Source organism: Leiobunum rupestre, chromosome 7 (assembly GCF_980474605.1).
Source record: "Leiobunum rupestre chromosome 7, qqLeiRupe1.1.hap1, whole genome shotgun sequence".
Classification (NCBI taxonomy): Eukaryota; Metazoa; Arthropoda; class Arachnida; order Opiliones; family Sclerosomatidae; genus Leiobunum; species Leiobunum rupestre.
The window spans coordinates 56,642,884-56,662,304 of record NC_143390.1 but is presented as its reverse complement, the minus strand read 5'-3'; the positions used below and the strand labels follow the sequence as shown (position 1 = coordinate 56,662,304).

Genomic DNA, 19,421 nt, shown 5'->3' with positions numbered 1-19,421 from the left:
TTCAAAGCGCTATTTCAATAACTTCGGTTCATTTACTTCTGACTGAACAAGTGCGTAATATATGATTATTAGCCAGTGCAATGATAGAAACCCATGGAGAATGTAAACTTTATGTTAACAATGTCTTTTAATTAAATTATTTAAAGGTCTTTGCACTTAATTGCACTATCAATAATCAGTCCTAAATATTTTATCTTGTTTACACGTCAAATTTTTAAACACGTAGCGTCACATTCTATACAATTAGCTCCATAGATAAATAGTTTATCAATAATATTTGTAAGGGCTTTAGAGAAAAAACAAATATATTTAGTTTTGGAAATATTTAAAGTTAGAAGATATTAATTTAAAATTTTATATATTTGTGTAAGGCCTATTTGAGCTTTCTTAAAGACTTCAAACCACGAAATACCCTCAAATATCATAGTTGTGTAGACTGCAAATGATGAAAGTTTCCCGTTAATATGTATGTTACATAAATCATTTATATTTACCAAACAATGGACTGATCCAATAACGGTATCGATTTGCTCTGAAGCCATATTGTTTCTTAGAAACGAACGTTGTGTATTCTCCTCGATTTTTCAGCGGTGTTTATTGCATTAAACACCAGATTAACAAATTTCTGACCTTCATAAAGTTACACTACTCTCCCAATGGAATTCAAAAAAAGTTATTTTAGCTTACCCAACTTGTCAATTTTTCAAGTCGTATTTTTTCAGTGAAAAAGACGTCAATTTTTTTCGCGCCAACGCTTTTTGTACGTTTTAGGTGACGCTCAGTGGCGTAGCTGAGAACTCAGAGCCCCCCCCTCGCAAAAATCTCTATTAGGCCCCCCTGTTTAATTTTTTTTATGGTTAGCGGGGCCCCCGTCTGAAGCTCGAGCCCCCCCCCCGCACCGCGGGCCCTGCGGACCATCAGCTACGCTGCTGGTGACGCTCTACAATTTTCTCATAGCACCTAGCGGTTAAAATTTAAAATTTCAAAAAACGTTAAAATATTTTTCGATATATATTTAATTTTGGTAGAAAGTGTCCCCCGGCACGTATAATGTACAGTGTGGGATCGCTTAAAATCCTAAATTTCATAAAAATCGGAAAAAATTTCGGGGTTTGTAAAAAATATTTTTCACCGGTAGGTGCTAGAAAAGAACGGTTCAATGAGAAAGTTGTAGAGTGCTGTCGAAAATGTTCAAAGAAATTGGTTTCATTGGAAAAGAACACTTTCACGAAGATATGAGCTGATGAAAAACAATATCCTTCACATTTTTGTACGTAAATATATAATATATAAGTCAAACATCGATTAGTCATGTCAGAAATTAAGCCAATACATTTTCCATACATAAAATGAAAATTTTATACTTTTAATAAGTCACTATTGTAGTTCATTTCATTCACACAAAAACGTACCAAACAATCTGTCCTATTGTTGAGATAACTTTATCCGTTTCCTAACAGATTGAGCAGATTAGGAAGTTTTTGCAATAAATTTGGCAAGAAAAGCATTTAAATTTCCACTGAATGGGAACTCTTCCTCGTGTTGAATACAAAATTAATCGAAGAAAACAAGGTTTTTACAGATAAGTATGTCCAAAATTCGACGGGTTCAATGAGTAAAAAATGTTTGATGAACTAAAAACTACCACAAAAACCCGTACTGACAATTTTTTCCACGAAGCAATCATATATTAGTAGTATCAGACACATAAGCAGATGGTAACAGTTTTTGTAAATGATTTTTACAACTTGTAGTGATGTCTGTGACTGCAATGCCAAACAGTGTCCGACTAAAAAAGTCAAGTGCTCTGGAGACCTTGACGGAAAAAAATGGGTTGTGTAAAGCTACCTAAGATTCGGTCAATTGCATACGAATAACTGATGGAAGATTTGATTGTCTGACATACTGCAACGATAGCACGTTCGTCCTGCTTGGGTTTCTTTTCGCGTGTCCCAAAAATGAAGCTCATTATTTTGAAAATAACGGTAGGCGCATGTTACTAGAGTCGTACTAGTATCATATTTTCCGATCTCACCTAATTTAGTAAAAACACGCTTAAGCCACGGCTATTGATTAAATAAACTTGTAGTGTAATAATATGATTGTTACGTTAAAATATTCATAAAATATTGTCTTTTTCATCAAATACGAACTTTAATGGTGTTCAGGTTTATCTACACGATATTTAAACATTTCTAATCTAAATAGTTTTCCATTTTCTTCGCTCTTATCGCAAATAAGTTTAGTAGTTTTGCGATCGAGTTCGAATATCATACTATGACCTCGGCGTAGAATCTATACTTATGAAAAATATTGAAATTGTTTTTAAGAATATTATTAAATAAATGTTAGTAATTCAACAGCTGCAAATTTTTGAGTAACAAGATTATAAATAATATAAGAAATACCAAAATAAAAAAAATACCACGGGACGGGGTTTCTTATCGGTAATTACTTTTAAATAGAACCAAGAACGTAGAACTCTGAATTTTCAATTCGATTTCTAATAAAGTTAAAAACTGCAGCTATGATTCCGTTATTGAATATCAAATCCAACCTTAAAGCTTCTATATACTCAAACCGAATAACAAATCAAACTTGATTTCAAAATTGAATACGAAGCAAATATTAGATTCTAAAATTTGCAGGGTTGACGTATGACGTAGTTAACATTCAAATAGCGAATTATTTTAAGAAAATTTGAAAACAAATCATGTTTTCAATGTGAACCTTATAATATTTTCTCGGATATATTGCTTAATGGGGGGACTAAGAAGTGTCTATCAATTTTCATTAAGTGTGCCAAATTATAGGCCTATAGCATAGGTTTTATTTCCAAGGCCAAGTTGAAGAGGATATGGCGTCACTTCCATGTCGTCGGGAAACAAAAAAGCAATTTATACTCGTATTAATTGAAAAATAGCTTTTGTTAACTTATATTAGAAACGGTATATATAAAGTTTATTTTAAATATATACAGTGTTGAAGAAGGCAAGTCTTTCATCTTTTTATAAACTTGAGCCGCAATGGTTTGTCAGGAGTGTTGACTATTCTCGTGACAATTTCAATATCTTCGTAATGATATTCAATCTTGTACTTTTGAAGCAGCTGAAAGATTTCAAGGTTATTGAAATGTTTACGTTTTAGTGCTTCCAATCGATTATCCGATTAGAGTGATTGCCAAATCACAATTGGTATGTGAGCAGATTTCAGATTCGTTACTGCTTTAGATTTTACGTATCTCCGATTGTAACCCGGCCACCTGTTTAAAAGGCATAATAAGTCGCTAGATGACTGGGGCCTAAGGTGGTTGATTAGATGATTAAAAACTTTCCTGAAAATTATTCGTTCCCATATTCCATTTAAGCAGGTAGCATAAAATCATGAATTGGTAATTTACCCTAAATATGAGTGAAATATTACTTCTGGCCATACACGACTTCGATAAGGATGTGCCACACTTATTTATTGCTTCTGGCCATACACGACTTCGATAAGTAAGTGCCACACTTATTTATTACTTCTGGCCCTACGCGACTTCGATTAGGAAGTGCCAAACCAGGCCTTTAAACACACTCGCAGTGTTGTGTACACATTTCATTGGACCAGCCTTTACGCTGAACATTTTACGAAAAGGGGGAAGACTATTTCCGAATTTTCCCCTTCCGACGGCAGCAGGCGCTAAAGCTCTCTCGTTCTGTGTCGTCAAATTCAAGTTAACCGATACTGCTCTGCGTGATTTGAACCCGTAAGTGCGACTTTTTCACCCCTACTAGGTAACTGTTTCCCGTTTTCTTTTCTCTACACGTTTTCATTTTATCTTTCACCGTTTTCTCCGCAGAACATTTTTATAGGTTTACGAATACTGCTCTACGGGACTCGGAGCTGTAAGCTCGCCTTTGCGACCACTACGAGGTGACTGATTTCCAGTTTTCTCCGCCACTTCTCTTTCAGAGAGGTTACCCGTAGACCTCTCTGCAATGTCGAACGTTTCTCTCTCGCCTTTACGGGCACTACAAGCTAACCATCTACGTGTACCACTATTGAGTAAACACAATATTTCTTGCCCCCCCCCCCACCGCATATAGGGGGGGGGGGGGGCACGGAATAAAAAGGACTTTGTAAACCAATCTGGGTAACCAGCGTAAAAAAGTCAACTAAAACAGTATTTAAAGTCCCTGCTGATTGGTTTTGTTTGTTATGCAGCCTACTACCAGGGGTTGGTAGGCCACACTTTGAAGCTCTCTGGAGCTCTTTTAAATCATCGTAGTAAAATGGGGAAAAACAGGCACACTTTTTAACTCACCCCCTACAACTCCTTCAAATTTTTCCATAACCTTTTGAAACATCCTGTATATTAAACGTAAAACTCAGATAATTGTTCGTCTAATTGAAACTAATTGGATTATCTTTCCATTTCTGAGAATGACGTTACGAATAATTTAATCAGTTGATCGTTGGAAGCACTAGACATTGGTAGTTGAGGGTTTTTTACCCGGATGAGTAGGGTCCACATTTCTTGTTCGGCAATTCTTTTCCCGATGCACGACCGGGCGCCCATGCTAAACGGCAGCGTCGCGAACGGATTGTACTTTTCGGAGTTTTCGCTTCGTAGCCATCTCTCGGGTTTGAAGGCGTTGGCGTTTTCGAAATTCTCCTCCAAACGACTCACGAATAAATTCTCCAGAAGAATTACAACCTTAATGACAAATGTAAAGACTCAATAAGTGAAAAATTCTAGACCGATTCCCAATTTGCTTTTAGAAAACCAAGATTTAGAATTAAGCTCTAAGCGCAGGCGCAGGCGGCTAACCGGCGATCGCTTGTCAGATCGGGGAATTTTCATTTAATTACATCAGAAACGTCCTGTTTAATTTCACGTATTCATTGTTTTGGCCTAAGTGTTAATATCCATTTCGTTCTTCAGTAGTCCGGCGATAACCAAAAAGAAACCTGCCTTTTCCGTCACATCGACCGTCCATGTCGGCGTGTGTTACGTCAAATATTTCAGCTAACCTGTAAGCGTGTGAGGCTGCGAAGGGTATTGTCTATCATCTCGAAAATCACAAGCAATTATGTAATAACTATTTCGATTAAAACTCCCAACAGAAAATAAATTTGACGCGTTTTGGCCCTTCCCGAGCCGAGGGCCTGACACTATCCGTAATGGATGTACAAGCCCGTAGCTTGGACTGTACTAAAGTGATAACGTAATCGATTACAAATTTAGCATAACTTAAGGCTATACTCTCTGTAATCAGTGTACAGAATTGAAGGAAGTGCTTAGCCCCTTATCCGGAGCGCAATGAAATGACGCCCCTGCTTAAAAAACCTACAAGAAAATTTCATTTCTTTACCATTACATGTTCTCATATCACATTCTTTATCATTTCAAACTACTTTTAAATTCGAAATGTTTCACATTTCAAACAAACAAATTTTATATTTATTTGCATTTCAATATTAAATTTTATTTTAGCAAGCAGAATTTTATAATTTGTTAATACTCAAAATATTACAAATACCCTCCGAAATGATTAAATAATGCCAGTTTCGTTTGTTAACTTGTTTTTACCATTATAACTTGCTTCGTATTAAAAAATGACACTTGAGTTTTCTATCGAATCCAGAAAAGTGAATTTGGGTGAATTCCATTATATAGAGAATTTCGCTGTAACGTAAATTCTACGTGGCTTTTAAAAAATCTTAAGTGGTTTTAGAAACTTTTTTGTTGCTTTTGAATATATTTTTCTCTTAGAATAACCTTTAGATCGTTTACGACTAAAATTCATCACGCTTTACAGAAAGACTAATGCTTAGAATAACCGTTGTCTCTTTGGAACAACCTTTATGCGCAGGCGCGCAACAACAGGGAGTGTTCAGGGTGTCTGGATACCACCCAGAGTCCAACGGTTACCCCCTCCCAAGGTTTCCAAGCAAATGTCTCGTGCCTGTTTGTTTAAGTAATTAATCTAGCAACTTGATTTTGGAGGTTGTTGCGCCCCTGTTTGTGGATTTAGAGTAACTTTGTGCGTTCGTTAAATCATAATGCCAAGCCTTCGCATTAAAAACTATGACTAGAAAATTCACGAAACACTGATGCTTAGTGATAAATATTTAATTAAAAATAGACGACACGACTTGTTTCAAAACCATTCGGTTCCATCATCAGGGGTACTAAAATATTGTTTATCCCTACGCAACAGTGTTTCAAATATTTTATAGTCATAACTTTATGTAGCTTTAGAGTAACTTTTATCTCGTTTCAAAGTAACCTTGATGTGGCTTAAGAGTATAACATGAATGTCGCTTTAGATCAGTAGTACATCAACATACCCCAGCTGGAATACGATATCCAGATAACTCGATATCTTCTTTGAGTCTCCTCGACGTGGCTACAATGACAGGATTCAACCTGCGGGAACGAAGATATCCCCAATGAAATAAAGCGTGATGCCTTTCTTTTTATGACAATCTCACCTCAGACTTTCTTTTATGCAAGCTTTCACATAACGGGCTTCATCCAGAACGCCTTTGGTTAGCGGTGTCCCAGCGTCCGGAAATATTCGCTGAATTTCCTCGTAGGCCTTTTGTTGCTCATTGGGGTTCTTGGCCAAATTGTAAAGTGCGAAAGCGAGTGCGTGCGAAGTCTATAATGGTATTTCAAGGACGGGGTACCTCACTTTTCCTCGTTTTTAGTATTTGAAATAGACGCCTCAATAAAACCGATTCGGGAATTCTCTTGGCACATAATGGGCGGGCGATCTACTCTTTATAAGGTCATTGCCGAGAAAAGGGTCTGTATACAAATCGAAAAAGTGACAGTGAGCGTCGAAGTAAAACCATTTGTAGAAACAATCGCCGTTATGGCGTGTTTTCCCTAGTCTTAACGAGTCCTAACTGAGATTTTCAAAGTTTGAGATCACCGTCGTTACGTTTTAGCCCATTTGAGAGCCAACCCTTGAGCGTAGAAAATTTGATAAATTTGCCATTTTTCACGATAGTGGAAACTAATCTTTATGCCTAAGCATCATAACGTCTGCTATTATATTCGTGGCACAGATATAATATTGCATTTTTTCCGCTAGAGGGCCATTTGCAAACCTTTATCGTTTTCTTTAAGCCGGAATTGACCCTTTTTGTTAACCAAAAATATTTGATCCAACGATCACGACTTTTCTACGACTGGGCGCAATGTTTCTAAAAAGAGGCAATCTTCAGTCTAGGGGAGACCTTGTTTAGCGCATTTAGAGCTTATGAAATGAGCTATTAACCCTGCAGGTGTCTATACCTATAGCCGAAAGGGTTTTATTTCAGCGTCTCAAATAGGGTTTCTCCTTTTACCGTGTCGATGCCTCCGAGAAGAATATCGGAGATCATGGTGGAAGCATTCCTTTCGTCCATACCCTCTTTGTAAAAGAAGGTTTCCAATAAAGTTGCCTCTCGCTCTTGGTTGCGCTCGGCATCCATGCGCGCTTTGGCTTCTTGAATACACTTCAAGCTAATTCTAAAATCATCAATAAAAATGAAAGGAATATTATTCCAAGCCTCATAAATCTGCTTAAAAAAGCGCTCAGACTACGCGACATTTGTCGACCAAACCAATTTTTGATTTAAACTTTTTAACGGTATACAATGAAAACTTTCCATTTGCAGATTTGGAACGAGAGATGGTATTTCCTGAAAACGATAGGTCAAAGTTGATCGATAATACATGAACAATTGAATAGTTGGACGTGAGTATGAATTGTGGCCAAGCTAGTCTGGCAACCGACCAACTGAATTTATATTCTACCGCTTTGGCTACTTAGATTGGGGGTTTTATTGAAACTAACATTGTCATCGTAAGCAGTTTCGGTGCTCATTAGATTTAAATAGCACCAATAAAAATTACCTGGTGAACTCGGTCATGTTCTTCTTGTATTCCCAGTGGGTTTTAGAAGGCAAGTATCTCCACAGTCTCAGGGCCGAAAATTCCAGTTTGTACCATAGTCGAAAAATGGTGTTTACAGAATTGATCATTCTGCTGGTATCGGAATTGTCTCCGAGATCGCTGTTTATACAATTCAGCTTCGTTTCTAGCGCTATTAAGCCCACAGCTGAAACCAAAATAAATTATTCGACCGTGTGTAGCTTAAGAATTGTCTAGATTCGTCGCTAATAAAGTGGCCAGGTATATTTATACCAATTGTCAAAGCTAAATCATCTTTGACTCTTTCCACTACACTTTCATGGTAAATAGTTAAATCTGAGGTAGCAGACCCCTTTTTCTAGTGGGAATCACTATTCCACCTTAGGAAAAACAACCTTTGTCGGGTGTAACACCGAAAATCGAGGGTAAGTAGGAACGTACAACATAATTTTTAAGAAGTAGAATTAAACATATTACTACATAATAAAAATGTGTATTGATTGCTAACATTATCGCTTTTTTAAATGAATCTAGGTCATGCGATGAAACACATAAATCTGGTAACTCACATTCCAACGCCCATTTGTAAAGTTCTTGCGTGAAATCTTCAACTTCGTCCTTGCCATCCACGAGCTTTTCTATTTTGTCGGCTAATTCCAAAGCGACGCCGTCCATCGCTGGAAGATAACTGTGGATGGCAATGGGTTTCAATAGGTGCTTCTGGGTTTTGGATCGCATTTGGTACCAATCGTCGCCATTACTGTTGAGCACAAAGCGCTGTTTGAGTTAAGACAATTTTTTTAACTATGAATGTATTCATTTCTACCATTAATATCCTTTCTGCCATCTGGAGCTAGAAAGATCGACGTCTTTCTTCATTTCACGTAACGACAAAATGTTTGCGGGTTAGCGCATTTTTACTATCAAAATGACATGTACACTTTTACAAAATCAGATAAAAATCATACATGAAGGTACTTGTATTTGCTGTTGACGTTCTTCCTTTTTCTAGGTCGATCGTAAGATGTAAATTAAAATAATTAATTCATTAAGATTAAATAAATTTGGCTCTAAGCCTTGGAAGTAAAAATAGCCATGTTTCTAAACGTTACTAATTTCAATAATTTTGCCAGTTGGCAGACTATCTTAAGAAGTTGGATTACTCTTGGTAGAAATGAATAATTGTATGTTCTTACTTGGCCAGGAGACCGCCGTTGGCGAACCACTTTTCGTGCCCCTCTCGGAACAGTTGCAAACTGATGAGAGGGTCTCTGTGCGGGACTTTACCTTCTTGCCTGTAAACCTTCTCGATGTCCTTAATGTCGTATAGGTGGACCATCTGCATCGATTTGGTCAGGTCCTCTCTCACGATCTTCCCGAACTCTTGGTATTTTTGCGTGTTAGCTTTATGGATGTTAATTGGGTCGTATTTCCCTACAAGATCAAGAAATGCAATTGTTACAATGAGATTCTAGGAAAGATAACGGGATTAAAGTTGAATTTTTGTCACGATCAGCCATATACTAATCTATCATAAGCTTAACCAAGGAATATAAAACTACGACACAAAGTATAGAACAAAAACTATATATTTACACGGAATATATACTATAAGCATTTTATTTAAATAAGCGTTTCTTTTACAAGACTAGAACAAGAAATGTTTTTGCGAAGACTACATACTAGAAACGGCATTCAAATTTAAGAAAAGGCTGGAAAGAAGCAATACCAAAAGTAGAAGTCTAGTGCTACGGAAACGAAATATGTATATTCTTTTGTTTCATTTAATTATGTCCAGATTCAGAAATATGGATGACTTTCCATTATTCGTATAAACTTATTACCGTCTGCTGACCTATTCTATTTAATTTCTGATATACAGCGTTAGGTGGATTTGTTAGTTAAATGGTTAAAATCGTTGGATTTCGTTGAAATTAGAGTACAGTACCTGCTAGAAATTTTATGAAGAACCAATTCACCTTCAGTATGGCCATTATTTATAATGGGTTATATTTCTTACAATTTTTGATATAAACCATCTTTTGCATATAAGTCTTTGATTTTGGTTCAAATTAAACACACTTTTTGCAGAAATGAGTTTTTTCGAAACGGATGCTTTAAATCTTAAGATACGTATGATATTTTTCGACTAGGAAACCTTGCATAAATCTCAAAAATTAAAATCCGAATTTAAAAATCATCTTGTAAGAGTAAATATATAAAACGAATATCATAATTAGACCAAGAATAAATATGTAAGATATAATACAAACCATGTTTTGGGTATACTTCAACGCGAAAACTGAAAATTGAGTGATGAGCCCCAAGAAAGGCCAAACTGGTCTATCATTGGAAATTCTAGCTATTTGGACTCGAAAATCATTTTCGTAGGAGTTAAAGAGTTTTTATTTCCTGTCGAAGGCATTTTGGTCCCAGTTATGTTTAAGCTTTTTCATGTCTTTAAACATGTTTAGGGCTTAAGTTGTTACCTACAATTTTAATTCTGGACTTTTCCACATTTTCCCGTCGTTTGTCATCTTTTAAATGACATTTGAATTTCGTTACCCAAACATACCTATGAAGGGTAAATACGCCCACATTATTCCAATAACAGGAAGTGAAGTGATGGCTGGGACATCGTCAAAGGATTTCATCGATTCCAATTCAGCCGCTTCCGCCAGCGGTGCTGCTGTCGCCTTCTCTCTTCGCAGTGAATTAGCGCATTTCAATTCGTTCCATCTTTTGAAATTCCAGGACGCAACTCTCACCGCGCGTTTCATTTTCAGCAGAAGTATAGTTACGAACCACCCGGGAAACAAGATCTTTGAAATCTATAAATTAACTTTAAGAAAATAATATACCACCGTTATGCCAATTTTAAAATTAGATTAATCAATAGGTCTTACTATAACGTTAAGTTTTAATGTACTTCTTAAGTCACTGTCTCCAACTTGTTGTGGTTAACGGTAATAGTTAGTGTAGGGAGCTGTTGGTTCGCAGGGCTTGCCACCACCCTCCTACGCATTGTAACCCGGCCACCTGAATTAAAGGCTTTTAAAAGTCGCTCGATGACTAAGACCTAAGGTGGTGCCTTGGGTATTAGCCAAGCTGATTATTATTAACTATAATAAGTTCTCAAGTAAGTGCTAAAGAAGCCATATACATTTAGGGAGTTTTGGAAAATCGCACGAGCTTCCTTGGTTATGGAACCCGTTATATCGACTTATGTTAGTTTTTTTTACGTTTTTCTAAAGAGAATATCAACCCTCGTTTATACTACAAATAATAAAAAAAGTGATTCAAATTTAAAATTTTCTAAATTTTATTTTCAAGATAGCTGATTTTTAAAAAATGGTTGAGACTTAATAAAGCTCTGTATCGTCACGTATACTAGAACCATATGTTATTACCTCTCCGAGCGTTAACGGATGAATTTGCGGTTGGGCTGGGTGCGGTTGTTTTTTTCGTTAACGCTCACCATCAAGGTTTCAACTCAGTTTTATTGGAAAGTTTGTTATTGTAACGTTTATGTGTAGTGTGGGAATGTTGAGTTTGTGTTATGGCTGTTGTGGGTGATGAGTTTGTTTGTATGGGTGTTTTCTCTCCAACTTCTTCTTATTGACTTTTGGGACGGACAGAGTGCTGAGGATTACGGTTAACGTCTCAACGTCCAAATGGCAGGATTTTCCAGTCTTAGTATCGAATTGCGATTGCATGGAGCAGTCGTTCTACCACAGAACCACAGATACATGTTACGGTTCATTGAAAATTATAACCTCAGCTTAAGCGGAAGAGTATATTAATAGATTTTAAAGTCTAAATTTTTTAACGTATGAAAATTTAAAGCTCAAATCTTGTTTAGCGCACTCAGCCGAGATAAGATGGTTAAAGGGTAGTTAGTTTTTTGTAATTTTTTTTCAGTCATATATTTTTATCTATTGTGTGTTTAGCGTATTTAGTTTTCAAGCGTAATGGTTCATTTATGAAGAAAATTTCGAGTTGTATACATCGGGTTCTTACATGTATGTTTCTCTGGTTTTTAACTGGGTCGTCACTACTGCGTAATTTATTTCAAACCTTTTCTTGACGGATTAAGATGTTTAATGCAGTTCATCAATTGGGTTTGTTTGTTTTTATTTATAAAGAGCCCTAACTATTCCGTCTACGGTCATTTATTGTACGTTGTAAGCCGTGCATTGCAAACGGTAAGGTGTTTTTCGTTTTTTCTTTCACCTAATTTTTCGACTTTCGATAATTGGGTTTATTTATTCCTGATTTCAAAGTATTTGGATTAACTTGTTTCTTGGTTGAATATTCTTTTATATTTATCTATTGGTTATTTTTGTTGTTTAATTTTATCGAAAGTATTGATAGTTTATAATAAATAAAATTTTCGTATTTGGATTGACTTGTACACGCTTCGTTGGGTTGTCGTGGTGAATCGACGTAATTTTGTTCAGAGCTTCCACTTCTAATTTATATTTTCGCTTAACATTTATTTTCGTATATATATCATTTTTAAGGATCTATAATACTATTTGTTGGTTTTTTTCCCTTAAAGTGGTTTTTCGCACGTTTATACTGTACCGAAAGTGTTGATAATGTGAGCGAAAATTAGTGTACGATGTTTTATTTGCATTGATCCAGACCAAGCCTATTCTCGTTCACCTTAATTACTAAGGTGGTAAAAGCTTTAGAATTGTGTAATTTCTAAATAATTTTACATTATCGCTGTGATAATTAATAATTGTTTAAGTTAGTATTTGATAAAATTTAAGTCGTTATGAAAACCTGGTCTAAAGAACAATAAACTATTTTGTGTTGTGTTTTCTTTTTTTCCGCCCTTCCAAACAGAATTAACAACCTAGTACCAAATACATTTTCGATGTAGCAACAACGGGATTAAAATCTCGTAAATTTTGGGAATATATAGTGAAATATATAAAACATATAATATTTTTAAATTTTCGGCCCGTTTTCTTTTGAAAAATGTATCGCCGTTATAACAGTTTTGATTAAGCGTAGTTAAAGTACTGTGGGACGACGCGTGGGGAATGAACTAACTCCCCTCCGAGGTGAGGTAGTATTACGGGCTTGACCGTCTTGTTTTTCTAGTTTCTATTCATTTCATTTTGTATAAAGATGCTCTTAAAACACACTAATATCATTACATTAACTAAACAATAGCAAAATTTTACAAACTTACCAAGTTTTCCCTCACACGTTAGAACAACTAAATTTTTAAATGACTACAAATTTTCAAGTTTTACGAAAATTTATTTTAGTAACTGGGCTTTATCACGACGAATTCTTTATCTGGCGATAGATGTTGCATAATAGAAACTCACGGATGAGGCAAAGCTGGGAAAACAATTTATCTTTAGTAACCTTGTGGAGTACTTGGCAGCCTACGGCCGTTTTACAACTGTATTATGTACTTGTATTTTCCCAATGGAGATAAAAGAAGAGCAGTTTTAAACAAGTTGATTCCGCAGATTTCGTTTGCAAGCGTAGAGAGATACTGGAGATCATATTCAAACATCAACTAATCTCAGCCAAAACATATGCCATTATCAGTTGCTTAGTTTTCTTCGTTTAAAACATGATTAAAACCACAACATTTGAAGATCACCAATTTGTTTAAAACCTTTTAAATTGTTTAAAGCATGCTGTTTACAAGCTTAATTTTATGTACTGTCTTTAAAGAATGTTTTAGATAATAATGGATATGGGAAAGTAATATTCGTCCTATTTATTGCGCGAAATAAAAGTCGTGAAATGCACCTTTCCGTACAATAACATTTCAGACATTAGGTCTTTTGTGATTTAGTCGGATGCCGAATAATTAACCAATCATAAGGGTATTTTGAGGCCAAGAGGACTGTAACGTATGAAAATCTTTGCATTTCAGGAACACCATAAAAATTTTAAATGAAATATAATATCCAAACTATCTAATAGGAGTTACTATAAAGTACGAAAGTTCATTGGATAATGTTTTGTCTTTATCACTTTGCTGTAGCTTTTGAAGGTAGAGATAAATTGAAATCTGCGTGCAAATAATGCACGTAAAAAACTTGCACCCGTTACGCAAATAGAACATTTTATACTTTTTGGTGTTGTTTAATTTTATAGAAACACCTATTTAACTAGTCACAAGAGTAGTGAGTTGTTGTTTCTCAGCAAGTTGGCGATAAACAAAGGATAATATTTGGATAAAAGAGCAATGACAAGAGTGTTTAGCTCCACCCCCGTTACCATAGCAACGACGCCAAGTTTTTACTCAGCGGTGTAATAATAATTTTTGGAGGACAAGCACACGTGATAATAGCAAAAAACATGGTTAGTGAGTGCAATTCCTGAATTATTTATTTTATTTATAGTCCGTATTATTCAAATCTACCATGAGTGAACATTTAAATGAGATATCCAAGTCGAATAAAGAAATTAAAGATGCCGCTAAAAGGTATAGGGGAAAAAACTCAAGTTATTAATGGAATAGACCCTTATTTGTTAAAACCTAATAACAAGAAAAAACATTTACACAGCCTGTTTGAGAATTAAATGTCAATTATCTAATGTAAATTCCGTCATCACTTGTTATCTATTCATTCCACGGCGCAGCGGTTGGTCTCATTCCATTCAGCACTTACAGGAGACAACCCGAGGTGTTACACACCAATTTTTTTCAAACTCGGGGGATTAGTTACTTGAAAAATCCTAAAGGGATTTTATTCAATGGGCAACGGTTTTGCCATGGCAACGAAAAATGTTTTTGACAACATAAAATGGAACTTTTCCCATTGAAAATGACATGGGATTTTGACCGATTCCAAGGGTCCCTGTGAAAAATTAAAAAATAAAATAAAATACAAAAAAAATTAAAATTGATCACATTTTGATCAATTTGAACTAAATGAGTGAAAATGAACCGATAAGGCTAAAATTGGAAAAAATGTCAGAAAAAGTTAAGAAATATTTGAAAATTGATTAAAATAATTTTTTGATCAAAAACAGTAGTCTCGATCAAAATTCATAGGAATTGACGGAAATTTATAAGTTGTGTAAAATTGGATTACTGTATTGATAAATAGCGATTTTTTGAAAAACAAAGTATTTATTTTGGACAATTCGATCCAACTTTACCAAAATTGGAAAATAATAGATCTAAATTAGCCCAATTTTAAAGTTTTGTAAAAATTATATAAAAATAAACTAAATTCGACCAACTATCTCAAAATTGTTTGAAATATTTTTTTCAAAATTGAAAAAGGTTAATAACACTTAAAAAATTATCAAAATCAATAGTTTCGATCCAAAACGATCAAAATTGATGCGATTTGATGGCAATTTATTTACATAGATAAATTGCTTTTTTTTAAATTATTTTCCAAATTAGAATTTTTTTTAAATTTTGTAAAGAAAAAGTATATTTAAAAAAAATCAATAGTTTCGATCAAATTCGCATTAATTTGCAATCTTGATCTGTAGTTTTTTTGGTTCTAAAAGATCTAAAATATTATTTACATGATAAATAATAAATAAAAAAATAATTCATTAAAATTTATTTATATTTATTTAACGAAACGGTATTTTTTTAATCATAAGATATAATAATGTTTGGTTTCTTCGTGTATACGGTAATACCTAACAAACAGCAGGAAAAATGGCGCGTATGTTAAAATCTTGGCTGTCAGTAATCCACGATGGATCTTAATCCGTTAAATGTTGTGCAATGTTTAAAGCAATTTCTGAAATTAGAATCAGTTTATCATAAATTTTAAAAATTAATAATTATTTTAAATGAAATAAATTATTATAGGCCTACTACGTAATTATTACACTAAAATTATTATACAAGCTAATTTATTTAATATTACAATAAAAATTAGTTTACTACGTAATTTATTTAATATTACATTAAAAATTAGTTTACTACGTAATTTAATAAATATTACATTAAAAAGATGTAAATCGAAATTACCAAGTAATTTCTACCAAAAACAAAATTAAACATTTTTAGTATTATAAATAGTTTTATTTTATTTTACGTGTTTCTACTACACCTGTTAAATATTAAATCATACTAACTAGTTCTTCTTCCTCTAGATTACTGGTAGACAAGATTTTAGCATACGCGCCATTTTCCTGCGAAGAAAAACAATATTGACGACAAAATATATTAACTGAACACAATTTATTTCGCTATAGTTAACATGTATTTTAAAAACCAAACATTTTTATACCTTATGATTAAAAAAATACAGTTTCGTTAAATAATTAAGTAAATACAATTAATTTTTAATGAATTTCATTTATTTTTTATTTATCATTTATCAAGTAAATAATATTTTAGAACTTTTAGAACCAAAACAACTACGGATATAGATTGGAAATTAAAGCGGTTTTTGATCGAAACTATTGATTTTTTTTTAAATATACTTTTTTTTTAATTTAAAAAATTTGCTAATTTTGATCTATTATTTTCCGAATTTGGAAAATAATTTTAAAAAAAGAAATGTATCTTTATAAATAAATTTCCATCAATTCCTATCAATTTTGATCGTTTTGGATCGAAACTATTGATTTTGATAATTTTTTTAGTGTTATTAACATTTTTCAATTTTGAAAAACAAAATATTTCAAACAATTTTGAGATAGTTGGTCGAATTTAGTTTATTTTTATATAATTTTTACAAAACTTTAAAATTGGGCTAATTTAGATCTATTATTTTCCAATTTTGGTCAAGTTGGATCAAATTGACCAAAATAAATACTTTATTTTTAAAAAAATCGCTATTTATCTATACAGTAATCCAATTTTGCACAACTTATAAATTTCCGTCAATTCCTATGAATTTTGATCGAGATTACTGTTTTTGATTAAAAACTTTTCAATTTTCAAATATTTCTTTCAATGTTTTAATTTTTTTTTCACATTTTTTCCAATTTTAGCCATATCGGTTCATTTTCACTCATTTAGTTCAATTTGATCAAAATGTGATCAATTTTGATTTTTTGGTCAATGTTTATCAATTTTTTATAATTTTGGTATTTTAAAATTTTTCACAGGGGGGGGGGACCCTTTTAATCGGTCAAAATCCCATGCTATATTCAATGGGAAAATTTCCATTTTATGTTGTCAAAACATTTTTCGTTTCCATAGCAAAACCGTTGCCCATTGAATAAAATCCCTTTAGGATATTTCAAGTTACATGAAGGTCTACCAATCCCCCGAGTTTGAAAAAATCGGTGGGTAACACCTCGGGTCGTCTCCTGTAAGTGCTGAATAGAATGCGACCAACCGCAGTGCCGTGGAATGAATAGATAACAATTGATGACGGAATTTACATTAGATAATTGACATTTAATCCTCAAACAGGTTCTGTAAATGTTTTTTCTTATTTTTTAATTTATTTTTATTTAATTTTTTAACATCATTGTATTTGATTAATGTTTACTACCAAAAGCATGTGCGACGTTGCAAGTCTATATATACTGATATTCTATAGTCCTGCCATCTTCGTTTTAAACGTTTCTACTTGAATTTTCTTCTCTTACCTCCAAAAATGCCATAGAAACACGTCTAGGCCTCAAATACAAAAATAACAACCTCCAACATCATAACAAATGACTGATTCAAAACTTTATCCCTATTTATAAAGAGAAATATTACATTTAACTTTGAAATCGTTAATAGATTTAAAAAATAAAACATTTTCAGAACCTGTTTGAGGATTAAATGTCAATTATCTAATATGTAAATTGCGTCATCACTCGTTATCTATTCATTCCACGGCGCGGCATTCGGTGTTAAAAATGTCCATAAAATAAATAAAATAAAATGTTAATCTTATAATCTTCTAAAAATTAAAATTAGTAATGTTAGTAAAATTAAACTTTAAGAAAATATCCATTGTTAAAATAATTCTAGATAGTAAAATACTCTAATAAAATATTTCATTGTATGTAAGTTTCAAAACGTAAAAACCCAAAGGGGTTAGGACCGTTCGCGGACTAGCCCAAAAATATATTTATCAATGTATTGAAACTCAATTTCACTCGGTTGTCAATAAGGGACGTCAGCCCCGACTCCATTGACGCTGCAACCGAGCTTTCCTTTTGTATTGTATTGTAAAAACATGTTACTTCAAATTCATTCTCGCTCGGAGAAAGAGGTCGGTTTGGAATGGTCCAAAATTTGACCATGCCAAACATAAAATAAAAACTTTCAAACTAAAACTTTGTCGTCATTTAATTAAGTCTTAGGCTCGTTTAGAAACTTCCCAAACTAAAACAAAACAAAACCACTACAACGCTTTAAATATCATTTTTCAGTCGGTGATATTTAAAAAAATATAGCTCTCCCAGAACCAGTAAAAATAGAATTCGATTAAAACAAAACCCGAATTTCTATTCAGCACTTACGTCGTGAGTAGTAGAACGTTTTGAAAAAAACACAATTTTTGGTTCGCACATATTTCGTTAAAACTCGGAAACGATATATCCCACGGAATTGTGGTTGGTCTCATTCGATTCGGCATTGAATAATACGTAAGATCCTAAAGTATGGTTTTTCTGGTCAAATGGTTGATATACTTTTTCAACATTTAGTGAAAAACTTTTTATAGTTAACTTTTAGTCATAACTCCGAAACTATTAATCCCAGCGACCCGGAGTGGTGGGTCTTATTCAAATCAGCGTTACAACAGACACAATATCCACCTTGACCCGATTGGTAAACTTAACATTCGGGATTTTTTTTCATATTAGAGAAAAAAGCACGTGATTCAGTACAAATTCTGCTCATCCTACGAAGATGATGTTGGTCCCATACGACTCAGGGTGAAATTTACTATCGGGAACAACACCAAACACGGCCCAATCCGGTGAAAGCAAATTTTCGGGGCAACTGCCCCCTGCTGCCCCCCCCCAAACTGTGTTGTCCACCCCGCATCCCTGCGGACTGATCGGATCCTCAAAGTAGACACCAAAATATAATTTTTAGGCCACATTGCAAGTTGGAACGAATTTTGCCGGTGAGCTACCCTCTCTTACCCGTAGTAAGTAGCAGCTTACCTAGTACTCTAGTATCTACCCACTACCTAGTAGTAGCTGCGGTTTGACCTTTCTTCCCAAAATATAACATTTGCTCACTCGCTTCGCTGGTCTAAATGCTGTGTAATTATCTTAGAGTTCCAACTACAGTAGTCTAGATATTAAGGAATCAACTATCACAAAATGGTTTCTTCCACTCTATAGTGTATACATCTACTTCATAGTTATCTTGTGTCCATACAACTCATTCCTATTTACAAACATTACGATAACTTGCAAGTTTAAATTTTTTTGCTTCGTCACTCGTGACCTTCGGTTTCGTCGCGCAGAAAAGAACGCTTGGTTTTGATGCAAATACCAAATAATTGGGATTAAAATCAACAAAATCAAATTAATTTTTTAAATAGTCAGTTGTTTAAAGTTCACTATTTGATATTCTAGAATTTTAAAA

General features: G+C 33.9%; 1 protein-coding gene across 3 annotated transcripts; it reads right to left on the bottom strand.

Annotated features, from left to right (window-relative positions):
- Positions 1-2,944: 2,944 nt before the first annotated feature.
- On the bottom strand, positions 2,945-13,233 carry LOC149937546 (putative cytochrome P450 301a1, mitochondrial). Of its 3 annotated transcripts, XM_090153251.1 has the most exons (11): positions 13,119-13,233; positions 10,819-10,951; positions 10,488-10,754; positions 9,109-9,346; positions 8,482-8,672; positions 7,895-8,099; positions 7,345-7,507; positions 6,481-6,650; positions 6,337-6,415; positions 4,496-4,699; positions 2,945-3,108 (listed from the first exon to the last, which is right to left on the bottom strand). In XM_090153251.1, the coding sequence occupies exons 3-11, from the start codon at positions 10,690-10,692 to the stop codon at positions 3,001-3,003; spliced, it is 1,563 nt and encodes a 520-aa protein (XP_090009377.1). In that variant the 5' UTR covers positions 10,693-10,754; positions 10,819-10,951; positions 13,119-13,233; the 3' UTR covers positions 2,945-3,000. The 3 variants fall into 3 exon arrangements, with proteins under 3 accessions (XP_090009377.1, XP_090009378.1, XP_090009376.1); XM_090153252.1 differs by lacking the exon at positions 10,819-10,951; XM_090153250.1 differs by lacking the exon at positions 13,119-13,233 and having other exon boundaries at positions 10,819-11,158.
- Between the last annotated feature and the right edge of the window lie 6,188 nt (positions 13,234-19,421).